The 17138-nt window shown below is 38.9% G+C and overlaps 1 protein-coding gene across 1 annotated transcript in view; it reads right to left on the bottom strand.

Moving 5' to 3' along the window:
• SAMD12 (sterile alpha motif domain containing 12) overlaps window positions 1-17138 on the bottom strand; it is a 1029366-nt gene that overhangs the window by 229993 nt on the left and 782235 nt on the right. Inside the window, exon 4 of the mRNA XM_044067058.1 lies at window positions 14104-14244. Coding sequence (XP_043922993.1) covers window positions 14104-14244 — 141 coding nt within the window. The remainder of the gene's footprint in view (window positions 1-14103; window positions 14245-17138) is intronic.

Here is a 17138-nt window from a genome sequence, read left to right as displayed (position 1 = left end):
GCTCCTAGAAGAGTAATTAAAATTAAAACTAATATTGCACCCTGGCTCACAAAAGAAACTAAATCTAAAATTAAAATTAGAAATAAAACATGGGAAAAATGGCGCTCAACCGAACTACCACTAGATCGGATAAAATTCCAGCAGGAAAGAAATGCAACAAAAAAATCCGTACTAGCTGACAAAAAAAACTACTATTCCCAACTACAAGACAAAAATCATGACAATCCTCAAAGATTCTGGGCTGGTCTCAACAACCTTCTTCACCCTGGCAAATGCTCCACTCCTACGCCAGAAAAGGTATCTGATAAAACCCCAACAGAGGTAGCCAATACTTTCAACTCTTTTTTTACAGAGACTATCCAAACATTAGCTAACCAACTAACTGCCACCTGCTGCCATATAACCAAAAACACCCCTGAAACCACAACTACTTTTAATCTACAACCTGTCACCACTTCCATTATAAGATCCTTACTACAAAAACTCAAACCTACTACCCTCTCTGCTGACCAACTCCCTGCCGAATATTTACAATTAGCCGCTGATGTAATAGCTTACCCCATAACCATGCTAATTAATCGTACCATCAAGGAATCTAATATCCCCTCAATATGGAAAATATCCCATGTCATACCACTCCATAAGGGTGGTTCATCCACTGAATTGTCTAACTATAGGCCAATAGCTATAATGTCCCCTTGGCCAAAATCATGGAAAGATGCATACACAAGCAATTACTTCACTATCTCACCCAGAACAATCTACTAACCAGTTCTCAACATGGTTTCCGTCCGAGCCACAGCACCACAACGGCCCTGCTCTCCTTTACGGATACAATTAATCTAAACCGCAATAACAAAAAATGTCATCTGCTCTCTTTCTAGACCTCTCAAAAGCATTTGACATGGTCAACCATCAGCTACTTCATAATACTCTACAGAATCTCAACTTGGACAACCTTATGTTGGACTGGTTTAAAGCCTATCTCTCAGGTAGGAAACAAGCCGTTCTCTGGCATAATAAACTTTCTAATCTCCTACCAAATAACATTGAGTTCCACAAGGGTCCATACTAGGACCACTTCTTTTTTCTGTCTTTATCAATGACCTCCATAAATCCATCCCCGAGGCAAAATGCATACAGTACGCTGATGATTCGACATTAGTATGTTCGGATACATCTATAGTTAAACTTCTAGCTAAAACCCAAACCTGCTTTACAGAAGTTGAAAAATGGCTAGCAGGACGTCAGCTAATCCTTAATCCAAATAAGACAAAATTACTACTCTTTCATCCAACCCATAAACTTCCCAACACTACCTTCACCATCATATCAAACAACGGGACAATCATTACTCCAGATCCCCATACCAAACTACTAGGTGTGACCATTGACAATAAACTCAAGTTTAACACCCATATTAATCTCACTATTAAAACCGTGAATAAGAAATTAGGATCACTATATAGAATCAAATCCTTTCTCACTCCCACAACAAAAGTGACCATTGCACGCACACACTTACTCTCTACACTCCTCTATGCTTCCCCCGTATTCAACAAGCTTAATAAAACTGAGCTGAATAAACTCTCATGTTCTTATAATCATATTGCCAGATTTGCTACGGGTTTGCCATATAGAACCCACCACTGTCAAAACCTAAAACACCTAGGTTGGATAGAACTTCCAAACCTCCTACAACAATCCCAACTTATCGAAGCATTTAAAATACTGAAATATCCGGATAAAACTCCAGCACTCAAGAACCTAATTGTACCATATACTAATCTAAACAGGCTACACTCCTCTAACTTACCACTTATCCAAAAAGTAAAATCCAATAACTCAGGTGGGGATGCTATTTTCACTAATGTCATTGCCAAAATATGGAACACCCTTCCCTCTAGTATCACCACCATCACCTCCTTACATAACTTTAAAAAAAGTCTATTCCTATATTTCAAGTAACATTGGCTATGCCAATGTTCACATCCAGACTAAACCTCCTTCTATATAACTGTCTTAAAAACTTCTCTCTTCCCTACCCCACATCCAGATCCCCCCCCCCATATAGCTGTCTCAAATTTTCTCTCCCTACTACCTTCTTCTCTAAGTACTCTATCTCCTCCTATATCTTCACCCAAGAATCCTTTCTCTCCTTTACTTCTCTAAAAGGAAACAAATAATGTTTACTTTCTGCATTACTTAATCAATTGCTGACTTAATGACTTGATTTTTGTGTTCCTCTCGCGTTTATATAAGCAAGTGTTTTGTTAATCTCCTTTTTTCTGTTTGTATATAGTATAACCAGTGTACTACTTCATTATCTGATCTTGCTCCTCTCCATATTGGAGCTGATCCAATTGTTTTCCAATGTGATATCTTACTCTCCTGAATGTAAACCAATGTATATGTGGAGCTTTTCTCCCCGGGCCTCCGCTGAAAATGGACATGTATCCAGTCGGATTTTTTTTTCCCGGTCAACAAATGTAAAATAAAAATAATAAAAAATATGACTGTTCCAAGATTAATATATCTCAGGAAAAGGAAAAACTGGAGACTGCAACCTCAACCTTAAAATGTAAAAGCCAGCATTTGCACATTAGTGATGCCACATAAGAGTGCTAATCACTAGAGTGCTGAACACAAATCTGGCACCTTTTATAATTTGTTTCTGCTCACTTCTCTCAAGGAGAATGGGCAGGGGGGTGTCTCTCAGGGCTGTGAATCCCATTATGGCTTTTCTGGTAAAGGCTGGGGGCCTAAGAGTAGGTATCTGGTATGAAGAGGATCACAGATGCTAGCAGGGTTACACGTCCTTACATAAATGAGAAAGGATCATTCCCATGCAGGCCTCTCAGCACATCCACTGCACATTTTAATTTACAACTTTTTTGTTTGTTTTTATTTTGCTCACATTTTACAAGGAAAATGGACAGGGGATGTCTCCCAGGACTGTGCAACCATTTACAGATTCTACAGAGGAAAATGCAGACCTAACAGGAGGCATTTGCTTTAAATGAGAATGGAAGGATTACACGTTTTACATAAATGAGAGCAGAATATGTTCCATGCCTAAAAAGCTGTTAATACATTTGTCACACCTGAGTGGTACAGTGTGTGTTGGAATATTTACTTCGTAGTTTTGGAAAGCTGGCTCACTTCATCACTTAATATTCTGGATTGATACGGTAATGACTCCTTTGCTGTGCAGGAGCAGTCAGACATATTCATACCCGATACCTTCTGCAAAAGACAGAGCTATGTTATGGTGCACAGTTCTGAAACCATATATTCATAAGTTTAACATGCCATTCTTTTGTAATAAAGAAATCAATAAAATAATCATGTCAAGTTACAGGATATACCCACAATCATTATTCACCATGAATCCACTTGTTTCTATAATGGACAGTATTATGCATACAGTGGGTTAAGTTGTATCATTTTCAGATTTTGCTAAAATATTAAAACTATCCAGCTTCATATTTTGCCCAGAAATTAAAATAATATGGCTATTACCTTTATAAAAGTTCTTCTGTGAGGAATAATAGTACATCACTGGTATAATGCAATGGTCTCGATTATAGTTTGAAAGCAGTGCATAAAGCAAGTATCAGCTGCATGCCTCAGATAATTTCACATACAGCAGGCTCATGCTAATACTTACATGCCTCATATATGACATCCCTGATTGCTGCAGTAAGCACAGAGAAGCCATGCACTGCATGCATCTTAAGGGTCAGATAAACAGGAATGGCAGTATGTAATTGAAAAACTAATTAAAAAGGTACCTCTTTGTGGCAGAAAGCATAACTCACAAAATAAAAAACGGTGTTTTTCTCCTTGTTTATAAAGCAATTCCTAGATTAAAATATATTGAATTTTATCTCCAGTTTTGTTTAGTATAAAACTCATACTGGGTAATTTCATCCCTCTCCCCTAGGGAACATTGTTTCCCGTATAGATACCTATTTTGCCTACTGGGCAAGCCTTCTCTGTTTGGCACAGAAGCACGTACTACATTATATATTATATGCTAGAAAATGATATGAAAGCAGATATAATGAAGTACTAAACCAGACACCTTTAAGTGGTAAAGCACATAATTTCAACAGTAACCTGAAGTAAATTAAATGGAATGAAAAATAATAATACAAAAGACTGAAAATTTCAAAAGAATAGGTCAAGAGTGAGAAATATTACAGAGTGGATACACGGTTTATCTTGGCAATAAAATGGTTACAAGGATTAATGTACTATATACAGGCTTCTGATGGATATTTTCTGCCTATTTTAATCCATGCTATCTACTAAGATACAGTTCTACTTCAACTACAGTATCACCTCAAATACGACAATTAGCACAGTTTTTGTCTTTGCAAAAGAATATCATGTTCCAGCCTTACTACTTTGCTTAGTATTAGCTATGTATTATGTGGAAGAAAATGCTAAAGTGCTTTCGCTGTTCGCATTGTTTTGCAAGCTGCAACAATTGAATGTATTTCTACATATTCATATATTTTATGCAATGCAAACGTGCAAGAAATAAAATGTTTTAGTTTATCAACAAGCATTCTTACACATTAAAATATCACTGTTGATTTCCTGGCACCGTACTGCATCTAGGATATTTTTATGGCAGGTTAAAAAAGAATTGAGCAGAATCTAGACGTAAACACATTTAAAATATTAAAGAGAAGTCAAAATATATTATTGACTCATTTCAACTAAAATAATCATCAGTTTTGTAAACTACACTGGTATTAAATGTGAACCTAATACCCTTTTATACAGTGACCCACTACAACGACTGTTAGGAATAACACTGAATCCAAGTCATGGTGTCTACCTAAGCTCCTCAGCCCTTTAAACGTTATACATTCTGTATTATTTATCTATTATTAACTGATTTTTCCTAATCTAGAAAGGTCCACTGAAACAATAATGCCCCTTTTGAGTAATAGCCTGTAGAAGGGCTACAAAACAAAAGATAATGTGGTATACTTTTACAAGTATCAGTGCTTCAATGCACCAAGAAAAATATAATAAGGAAAACATATAAATTAAATTGTGCAATATAGGTTTATTAATATTCTAAAAATATGCATGCTGTTTTCACAAACATATCAGCATGCCTGTTTTAAATCCATCATTACTCCTGGAAATAAATTTGGTAGTTATGCCAAAAATGAGTATTACTGTGGCTAACAGCTACTGAACTAGCAATTGTCACAGCTGCTATGTTTCTATGTTGCACATTTTCATCTTTAATGACAGCTACTGTACAAACATATGCAGCTGACATTCGGAGTGCAACAGCACTAAAAGAGAAGAAAGTGTAACACAGAAAAATAGCACTTGTGACTGCTATTAGCTTGGTAGCCAGCTGCTGTGCCAGAATTAAGTATCACTGTGACTACCAGCTACCAAATTGACAGCAGTCACAGATGCTGTTCTCTGTCATGGAAATTCTTCTGTTTAATTGCTGTCTGAAGGTACTGCATACGTTTGGACTGCAGCAGCATTTAAACGGAATCCCCTATAGCATTTTATTCTGCTCTGTTCCCTCCCTCTTCACAAAAAAAAAAAAAAGAATTACTTAATAGTTTCTTGAGCTGCTCTTACATAACTGTCTTCTACCTTAATACCTTAATTTGCTGTTCTGTGGGCTTTTAAGTGTTCAAGTGCTCTTATTTGATTTTTTCATAAACTTGTTTTTGTCATTTTTAACTTATCTGCATTTATTTAAACTGTATTTGCCTTAATTTTGCTACACACTCAAGTGTGCTAGCTTGTACCGCATTTAAAGTGTTTTTGCTACTGTCATTAGCTCATTCTTTCTAATACTGAGAGAGCTTTTTGAGAAAGCCAACACACTTAAAAAAAAAAAAAATATATATATATATATATATATATATATATATATATATATATATATATATATATAAATTCCAAGCTTGTTTTCTGCCTTTCCTAGTAGTCTAATCCAGATACAGATTTGCTGCATCCAGGACGGCCATTTGGGCAGTTTTTCCATCTCTTTCAACTTTCTGGTTTAAAAGCCTGCATTTGCGCTTGCTTCCCACCTTCTCTGTAACTAGTTTAGTCCAGATACAGATTTGTTGTATCCAGGACTGCTTGTAAGCTTCTGTGCCCACAAGCCTTTCTGTGTTGGAGGGAAGCCTTGTAGCTTATCAGTGGGAGTGGTAAGCACTAGGTAGCCTATCTACAACAAGATCCAGATTTTTAGTTTTAGCACTTGAATTTGCTTATCCGTGCTCAGCACTTGTTCAGAACTTGTTTTAAGCACTAAATAAATTACAAGTTACTACAGCACTCACCCTTCCTCATTACCTAGAGGAAAACAATTTTGGTACTTACTTTCCTCACTTGCTTAGAGAAAAACAGCTCTTGTACTCACTTTCCTCACTTATCTAGAGGAAAATATTTTTTTATTCAGGCATGTCCAAGGGCCAGCTCCCAGTGTTCTCTCCTGTCTAGCTGATGAATCTGGGCATCTTGGGGCAATGCAGCAATTGCCTCATGTACAAAGACAACCCTCTCCTCCTACCACCCAACACTACAACCTGTGAGAGATGCACTTATCTAGCCAAACTGGAGATAAAGCTCTCTCCAACCAAGACTGAACTTGATAGTCAAGAGGAGAAGGTAAACACTTGCAACACACCACACTCATCACATAGTCCCACTAAACCTACACCACCACAATCCACACATAGAAACACAAAAACATTTGCGGAGGCTCTCAGTAATAACCTGCTCAAGCAACAGAGACCTCCAAAGCAGAAATGCAAGCAACCTCCTATCACCAACATGACCTAAATGACACATAGCCCACAGACTCAGTGTGCCACTCAACCACAGCCCATAAGGCAAAACAACGTACCCAACACACTAGTCATAGGTGACTCTATAGTCAGGCACACTGATGTCCCACTCACCAGGCTAAACAAGAAGAAGGTCACTGTCAGCTGCCTGTCGGGTGCCAGGATCCGCCACATAACCCATGCACTCAGGTCACTCCACAAGTACAAATATGACTCTGTGATTGTCCATGTTGGTGTGAATGACCTGAGATGCACCTCGCTGGACTACATGAAAAGAGACATGGAAGAATTCTCCGATCTTGTAGCCCAGGCAGGTATGACCCTAGCCCTGAGTAGCATCCTGCCATCGCCCAGAATGATACTGCAGTACAAGAATAAAATGATTGACTTCAACAATTGGCTATGCTTCTGGTGTCATTATAAGGGGATCCAGTATCTGTCTGCCTGGGATGATATGGTCGACAGACCACAATGCTTTGCCAGAGATGGCTTGCACCTGTCACCCCTGGGATTCCGGATACTGTCAAAAGCTATTGCTGCCCCTATAGTGCCTTTTTTAGGCAAGGTTCAAATGACAAATTCACCACCATAACAGGAACAGGCAAGCAAAAACTGAGGGTAATGCTACTCAATCTTAGAAGTCTAAATCTCAAAATGCACTCACTCGAGGCACTCCTTAAAATGGAGAACATCGATGTCTGTGCAGTAACTGAGACCTGGTTCAAGGCTCCAGGGAGCACCCCTGCACTACCAGGCTAAAACTCATACTACACTTTTTGGCCATCTAACCTGGACCGGAACACCAAAGGCAGAGGTACGTCTATATTCATTAAGGATATCCACATCTCCAGGCTAGTTGCTCAGCATAATGCAGCAGAGGTTATCCAAGTGCAACTAACTCTGGGCAAAACTGCAATCCAAATTGTAGCTTGCTACAGATTTCTCACCATGCACCAGGATTCCCAATCCTCTTTTCTTGATATACTGGAAAATATTAGGGTTCAAGCAAACACCCTAATATTGGGCGATTTCAACTACCCCACCATTAACTGGGAAAACTACTCGTGCATACAAAATGATAGCCAGCACCAGGGACTCAAGCAAATAAACAATTTATTTCACCTTAGTTCAGACCGGTTTCGGCAACATGCCTTCCTCAGTGATAAAACATTGATTTCCCATATTCCTTACATAGCATACATGTCAATCATTATGACATCACTTCCTTAACAAAATAAACACATCAAAATATGCATAGAAGAATACAATACAATATGTCCTTATGTTAAGAATAATGTATCTACATATATCCCTTTCATTCTAAAATCTTTTTCTGGGAGATTCATAATTTGTCATTCAGCCCTGGATGGAATAACGCTTCCAATCTAATAATCCATTTTCTCTCTTTATTCGTTAAGATAGAATGCCAACCCTGTTTTGATGACCTGTTACCCCTAACTTGATCAATAATAATAAATTTAAAGTTAGCTGTTAGATGGGTTTGACAGTGTCTGTAAAGGGCATCTATGAGTCTTTTGTGACGTATGTCACTAAGATGTTCTGCAATACGTTGTTTCAATTGTTTAGAGGTCTGCCCTACATAAAAATCAGAACACTGACAGGTCACCAAATATACCACCCAATCCTGACTACAATTGCCAAAAGACTTTATATCAAACATTCGGCCAGTATTCTTGCTACTGAAAACTGTAGTTTTAAACATATACTTACAAAAGCTACAGTGACCACACGGGTAAGATCCAGTAAGTCTATCCCCTATGATAGACAGCTGTTGCTTATTCAAATAACCTGCTGATACCCTTTTATAGTGGGCAAAATAAGATGCTAGTGTTTTGCCTCTCCTATAAGAAAATTGGCAGTAGTTAGGCAAACATAAATCCAATTCCTCATTAGCTTTTAATATATTCCAATGTTTATTGATTACATCCTTTAATAAATTAACATTATTACCAAATGTCGTAACAAACTTGTAGCTTTTGTAACTAGGAGCTATAGTCAAGTCCCCAAATGATGTGGACATCCTACAGAAGGGCCTCACTGAGACAGATGCCTGGTGTCAGAGCTATGACCTCAAGCTCAATGTCAAAAAGTGCATTGTTATATCCTTTGGTAAAAACTCTGTAGCCATGAACTACCACACAGACGTCAGTTTTCTTAACACCGAATATGTGATAAGAGACCTTGGGACCCAGGTGGACAGTAGTCTTCCTTTGATAATCACATTGCCACAGTAGTCAAGAAATCCTTCTACATAGCGCACCTCATCACACAAGGGTTCTCATCCAGTTAAAAAGAGGTCATTGTTCCCCTCTACCTGACACTCATTAGACCCATTATAGAGTACAACGCCCCTTTTGGAATGTACCTCACAAGACATCTGCATCAGCTGGAAAGGCCACAGAAGTACCTCACAAAGAGAATTACTGGCCTCAAACAGATGCCCTACACTGATCGTCTCAAAAAACTCCAGCTTTACTCTGTAGCATCTCACCTACGCCGAGGTGATCTCTGCCTAACATATAAAGCTATGTCAAACCCAGAGCTGTTGAACATGCTACCACCTAAAGAAATCCCAATCCTTCCGAGCTACATGCTCTAGGGACCTAAACCTTGTCACCACAATAAACAGGACTTGCTGGAGGGATAGATTCCTGTCCCAGAGACTTCCCATACTCTGGAACAAGCTACCCATCTATGTCAAGCAAAGTTCCTCATTAACACTCTTCAAGAAAAATCTTGATGAGTGGATGGGAAATAGGAAATGTACCCCGGAGATCACTTCTGTAGCTCTGCTCGACAGGGGCACAGGAAATTAACTTTCTTGGGTTGGTGTAAGCCAGGGAACTTTGTTGGCTAGGTTTATTTAGGTCCTTGGGCCGATAGCCTAGTACCGACCTATGAACCTATAAGAAGACCCATAGGGTGGGAAAAAAATGAAACTAAACCACTGTGAATTATGCATTCATCACAACGTACATATTGAACATGTGCACAGTACAAGCTTTAGACGTCCCCTCAATGAAGGAACTGTGGAGGAACACTAAAGTCCATTTATATAATGACCGTATCTAGAAAAGGCAAGATTTTTTTCTTAAATTATATCATTAAAGGCAATAATTCACCCCGGTGTGAGTAACTCTGGATTTACCCATGCCAGGCTTTGTTTGTTCATCTGGACTTTACCCCTGCGAACAAACCACAACAACTGTGGGTAAATCCAGCATTACCCACATCAAGTCATGGATAATTGCTTAAATATTAGCTATCTCAACTTCAACATGAATCAAAATGAGTTGCAAATTATGAAATGAAAGTAGGCAGGTAAGAAATGGAAGCAGTGCAAAAAAGGCCTTGTATCCTTTTTGCAAAGTATATCTGTGGGCGTTCCAGTGGTTGCATGCATCTGGATCCGGGTTGCCAGACGTCCCTATTTGAGCGGGATTGATTGATTGATTGATTGATTGATCAGCAACCCGATCCCGAGTCCTGCACTGCTGGCTTACATCCCGGCAAAACAGCCCTCCGCTTTTTTTTTTTTTATTGGCCCGTATACCGGCATGCGGGCTAATCAAAAATCGCTAAACACTGAGCTGCTTGTGTTTAATGCAGAACACCAGGCAGTTCCGCATTAAACACAGCTCCGTTTTGCGAGTTTTTTGATTGGCTCGTATACCGGCATACGGGCCAATCAAAAACTGGTAAACACGAAGCTACTTGTGTTTAATGCGGAACTGCCTGATGTTCTGTATTAAACAGAAGTAGCTCCGTGTTTAAAGACCTTTTTTTTTTTTTAAGTCCTCACTTACCATGAAAGACCTTTTTTTTTTTTTTTTTTTTTGTCTCTACCTGGCCAGTCGGAAATCTGGCAACCCTGATCTGGATAGATACATGCCAAAGGGGGCATTGTATTCGATGGATGGCCTAGTGAGGGCTGAGTAAAGGGGAAAAAATAGCTGTGTAAAATCTTACCATAACCATAGATGTCCTTCTCTTCCATGTTGCAGTACTCTTAGTGTGGGATTCCCCACCTCAGGCGACCTATACAAAAGCTTAAGCCTGGTTGCTGTAGGTGTGTAGGATGTCACAAGTAAGGCCATAAACCAGGGACCTTAAATGTGACATCTGCATGCACATACCTCAGAACCTGAAGACCAGTCAGACAGTCCTAAAGAGAATAACAAGTGATGTCACCCAGAAGTGTCAAGTGTCATATGCTGACTAGTCTGCTCTTGGTCTAGAGCAGAGCTTCCTAGTGCCTAAGAGTTATGTCCATGGTTCAAACTAAATACAGGGGGTTGGAGGGAGGGAAGGAATGCTGCAACATGGAAGATAATGACATCTATGGTTATGGTAAGATTTTTACACAACTATTCTAAGTCCTTCTATTCCTATATTCTTAGTGTGGGAGAGGACCAAAGCTTAATTAGAGGGAGGGGTGGAGGTAGAAGTAGGAGATTCCAGAAATCCCTGCAGGACTGCTGTAGCGAAGCCTGCTCTGGAGATGTGGTCCAATATGTACTGTTTGATGAAGGTGTGAATTGTGGACCAGGTGGCTGCTTCCAGAATGGATGCTGAGTCCATCCCTTTGAGGAAGGCTTTGGAAGTAGCCATGCCTCTGGTGGACTGAGCTCTCACCCCTTGGGGTAAGTGCTTGCCATGGTGTAAGTAGCAGAAGGAAATGGATTTTCTGATTCAACATTAAATAGTTTGTTTGGAGACTGCCTTGCCCACAGCCCTGGGATGGAAGGAGACAAACAGTTGGTTAGATTTTCTGAAGGACTTAGTTTTGTCTAGGTAGAATCTAAGTTGGCTGTGTACATCCAGGGAATGGAGAATCCTCTCACTATTGTTAGTTGGAGGGGGAAGATGGTAGAAGGTGCATGGATTGATTTAAGGACAGTTCATTGACCACTTTAGGCATGAAGGAAGGGTTAGTGAGTCGAGTCACCCTATCCTTGTGAAGGGTAGTGCAGGCCGGGGGGCAGGCCATGAGGGCCTGTAACTCTGACACTCTCCTAGCAGAAATAATGGCCACCAGCAGTACAGTCTTCTATGTGCACATGTGTAAAGTAGCAGTGGTAGCTGGCTCAAAATGGGCCAGGGGCCAGTGTTAGTTTTTCCAGAACAAAGTTGAGGCCCAAGGGTGGTGGAATGGGTTTTCTAGGTGGTCTGATGTGTAAGACCCCTCTCAGGAAAAGTTTTACATCCAGCCTGGATAGCAAAGGGGGGATCTAAAGGCAGGCAAGCTGAAATGGCTGAAAGGTGGACTTTCATAGAAGAGTAGGAAAGGCCATCCTTAATGAGTTCACACACATAAGCAAGGACTAGGGCTGGGTCTGCCTGGTGGAGGTCCCTGTCCTTATGCAGACACCATTTGGAGAATATCTCCCATTTTGATAAATATGATTTCCTAGTGGCAGTTTCCTGGCCTCCCTCAGGACTCTAAGCACATCCTCTGAGTAGTTGTGTCTGAAAGGGATTAAAAGTTTATCACCCAGAGTGTTAGGCCTAACACCTGTTGGAGAGGGTGAATTAAAGTTCCCTTTTGTTGTGTGAGTAGGTCCAATTTATGGAGTTATTTGTAGTGATTGCTCTTGGCTAATGAGAGAAGTAGGGGGAACCAGTGTTGCCTTGGCCAGTAGGGAGTCACCAGCAATATTTTTGGTTTGTCCTTCCTGACTTTCAGTAAGAGCTTTTGGATCAGTGGGAAGGGTTGAAAAGTGTATAGAAACAGTCCCTTCCATGGAATGCTGAAGGCATCCACCCTCCAGGCAAGTGGAGAATGATTCTTGCTGCAGAAGTTGTTCAACTGTCTGTTCTGGGGGCAGGCAAACAGATCCACTTGAGGTGGACAATGTCTGGAAAGGTCTCCCTGTTCAACACCCACTCGTGCTGTAAAAAGGATGTTCTGCTGAGAATATCCACTTTTTTGTTGCCCTGAGATGGGATGTATGAGGCCTGCAGGGTCAATTTGTGCCTGGAGGCGAGGTCCCAAATTTGTAGAGTTATCCTGCAAAGGAGGTAAGCTCTGGCCCCTCCTTGTTTGTTGAGATACCACATTACTATGGTGTTGTCTGTAAATCCCAAACAACTGGGTTAGCTCTTAGGGGAAAAAGAACACCTGGCAAAAATCCACACTGATACAAGGATGGAATCCAAACTCCACACAAAGTACCCCAAATGAGAATGTATTTGGAAAGTCAAGTACTGTGAAGCAACAACAACAGTGACAGAATATTACATTACTGTCTACTGGTGTAACATTAACAGAATTATGATTAAGTTTCATCTCACTATCATAAACAAACTTATAAATTATTTAGAAATTAAGTTATAAATTTAAAGGGATATTTCAAAACTGGTAACTAATAACTTGAACTTGAAAATATATATTTAAATGTTATCACAGTTCTGAATATATTTAAGATAGTGGAATGAGTTTGGAATTCATTTTTGTCATCAGACATATTTATATCTAAGGACTGTATCTCTTCCCGTCTTTTCTCTGTCTTTATTTATTTTTTTTACTTATTCATTCATTCATTCATTACTTGTTTACCAGTTAAATGGACTGGTATGTAGACACTTTTCAGGCCTGACCTAGACAACTGGGGCAAAGGTAAATGCAACATACATAGAGACAGTTTAGTATAAACATATATGGCAGCTTAATGTAACCAATCAAACAGAATGTTTTGCTGAGGTGTGAGGCTTTGATGAAAGCCATACACACCTTTGAACATAACATACAAACTGCATCCAGAGACTAGAGATCAGGATTGAACCTCAGACCCTGAAACTGCACAGCAGACAGCTTACCAGTGAAGCACCTTGCTGTTTTCTTTTAACTATCTGAAACATATTTTTCCTTTTTAAAGCACTAATAAAATGTTTTTTTTTTTAAGAGTCATAATGTATTGTAAACTTTCCCAAAGAAAGAAAATAAAACAGTCTCCAGTGTTTTAATAGCTTAAAGTGGTTATGTATATATAAAAGTATTTAGTCCACAGACAGATTCCACTTTAGGCACATACTCTTTCTGATCAGGTGCAACCTGATGCATGCTGCAGTAAAGGGCTTCCTCCATGTTCATACTGTTCATTATGTAACTACAGTATTCAAACAACTGATAATTAGAAATCACTCTCCTCTTAATATAATAACGTGACCAAACAGAAGCACACAGTCAAGAGTCTGCCTCCTGAAATTAAAGACCACACCAGCTCATTACCTTGTGTGAGCAGCTGTAAGTTTCGAACTTCTTCCCGTACTCTTAGTTGGAGGACCTGCTGCAAGACATGTTGTCTTTGACCTTCTTGCAAAATTCCTATTCGCTCCAGTTTTTTGTCTGTTAGTCTTAACAAAGCTCGGCCTAGAGGCAAAAATGAGAGTTATTTACAATACCAACTATATATAACACTAGTCCTTACACAGCATGTCGGTCAGAATCCAGAAACTATTACATAAATAACAATCCTTAATATTTAAATATAACATAAAAGGCCTAATCTGCCAACAAAATCACACAAAGAATATGAAATACTGCATCTTGACTATGATATATTCCCTAATGACTGTAATAGTAAAACAGGTGGAGGTGTGGCCATTACTTATGCAAAAACATTAAAATCTCATAGCTACACTCAAAATCAACAACACAAATCAGTCAGTATAGCAGCTCCCTATATACTTTCTTCTACAACCGAATCAGCCTCTGAGGACATTCTGTCCTAGATCACCACAGACACATCTCAAGAGACAATAATCACAGATCACCACAACACTGACGTTTAAGAGTACTGAAAAGTTTAGTTAACACAATTTCAATCCACACCAGTAAATTCAGTGTATACGAACAACCGTGTACAGGTAAAGTTACTGGAGAAGACAATACCTTGGGCTGAATGCTAAAAGACTCTGGTAAAATTACCCATGTAGGAACTGTAACAGACATTATAAGTGACCATAACCCAAAGTGTACCACATGAAAACATACCAGAATAGAAAGAAATGTCCTATATAATACAGTCAGAAATAAAACCAAACTTAATAAAGAAATCTTCATATCTATTTTTAAATACAAACGCTGGAAACCATTAATTTTTTTCTAAACAAAGCAATAATGAACATTAATAAAACTCTCCTCACCTTGTCAGACTCCACTGCTCTTCTGCATAGGGATAGATTCATAATAAAATTAAAACACTACACTATGGCTAACAAAAGAAAAAAATAATGCGCAATGAAGATAAGGCATGTAAAATTATACTTTAAAAAAAATTTACAGCTACACTGACACTGGCAAAACTTAACCGAAAATACCACCCAAAAGGTCAAATAAAATGACTACAGTAGTTTACTGGAAGACATTAGTAAATCATCAGAAGGTTGGTGAACAATCAATAACCTTCTACAGCCTAATGAAAAATATCGACCTTGTCCTTTCACAGAAAAAAAACTGCACATAATATAGCATATAAATGTAACTCACTATATATAAGCATTGTCAATTTAATAAATCCAACACACCAAAAATGACAAAACATGACACCGGCACTATCACTTCTATCCTCTCTCTCACCACAACTGCTATAAATACAATTAAAACCTATGTATAAAAACTCAAAATCACCTCTCTAGCAGCTGAAAACCTACCAGCAGAATACCTCATTACTCTGCAGAGGCCATAACATGTCCAGAACCTATAGTTACATATCCCCAAACTCTGTAAACCATCCTATATTATCCCCTTAAAGATGGCAAATCTCTTGAGCTAGCAAGCTACAGGCCTCTATCTGTTTTATCCCCTGATATGTCTACCTATAGCTGCTCAACTACCTAACACGGAACAAGATAATTTTTAAAACAGTACATGGGTTTAGGCATGGCCAGAGCAGAGAAATAGTTTTTACTAATTTTCATAAACTATTTTAATGAAACATTAAATCAGGGCAAAATTACTGCATCACTATTTTAGACCATTCTACAGCAGCTGATACAGTTTCACACCCCATACTATTACTTAGACAAAAGAAAACTGGTTATCAACAGCAGTATAATTGACTGGTTTACAGCAAACACAACACGGTACACTGGGCTGAAGCAATACCAGCTCATATAACAATACTGCTGAATCAAATTATTTTAGACTCGCATCATAAATGGGCTCCTCCTCAACTTTTTTTAATTGAGCTTGATTAACATTTTTAAAAAGTACTGGACAAAAACACAACCGTAAACCAACCAACCAACCAGTACAACTATGTATACTATGTACGCAGTTCAGCAAGCAATTTCACAATCCAACAGTACATTAAAAAAAATATTGACTGATCGGAAAAAAAAATATTAACAAATCATTATGTCTATCAACAATCTTTAGCACAACCCAAATCCTTCAAACAGTTTATTCCAATCAGATCGGAAAGAGTAGCCCTCGCCTACAAACTTGAGACATTCTACTAATATGCCTAATCAAGTATTGCCTCAATCTGACATCCGGGGCAGTACACAGGTTCTTCCACACTTTCATTATAAACATTTTTACCACACTTGCTCTTACCCATTCCATGGTAGGTTCTTTGCCATTTCATAGGCATTTTCTACCCCCATTTAATTCTTAATAAGCAAAAGTCCCAGTTTTTCGGTGGCTCTGTCCCTTTGTTCTCTTAATTCCATCCAGTATTTCCTTACTCTCCTACAGCTCCAGAACATGTGTACAATCCTGGCAATGGGAGTGCAGCATCTCCAGCAACTACTGGGAGCTACCCCCCCTTTTGTTTGCATAATTTCTGTGGAGTATAATACCAATTTTATATTAAACGTACAAACATAAATGTTGGTACTTATTCAAATGATCTCCAGCCCTGCAAATTTTCATCTAGTCTTCCTCTTTCAATACTAGACACTCACTTTTAATTCAGTATCAGTTCAAATCTCTCACTGTCTCACTTTATTTTCCCATAGATCTTTGTATATTGCAATGGCTCTGCTTCTCTGCAATGACCTTCACATTCCCTGTGGTAATACCCTTTGCGGTTTCTTTGCCAGACCTTGTATGCATCTCCATACTGCTTTTATTTGCTCATACAAAAAACAACCCTGCTGTCCCACTCTAAACTGCCATTGAAGGACATCAAAAGGTTGCAGACTGTCCCTAGTACCAAGTTATTTAATTTGGTCCCGGGTCACTAGACATTTTTTTACCATTTTCTCTGCATTAATGGCAGGAGAACCCTGGATAGCATATGGATACACCATAAAATC

Source organism: Protopterus annectens, chromosome 3.part1 (genome assembly GCF_019279795.1).
Source record: "Protopterus annectens isolate FY-2018-M chromosome 3.part1, PAN1.0, whole genome shotgun sequence".
NCBI lineage: Eukaryota > Metazoa > Chordata > Ceratodontiformes > Protopteridae > Protopterus > Protopterus annectens.
The sequence above is the reverse complement of the archived record's forward strand: the minus strand, read 5'-3'. Positions and strand labels throughout refer to the sequence as shown.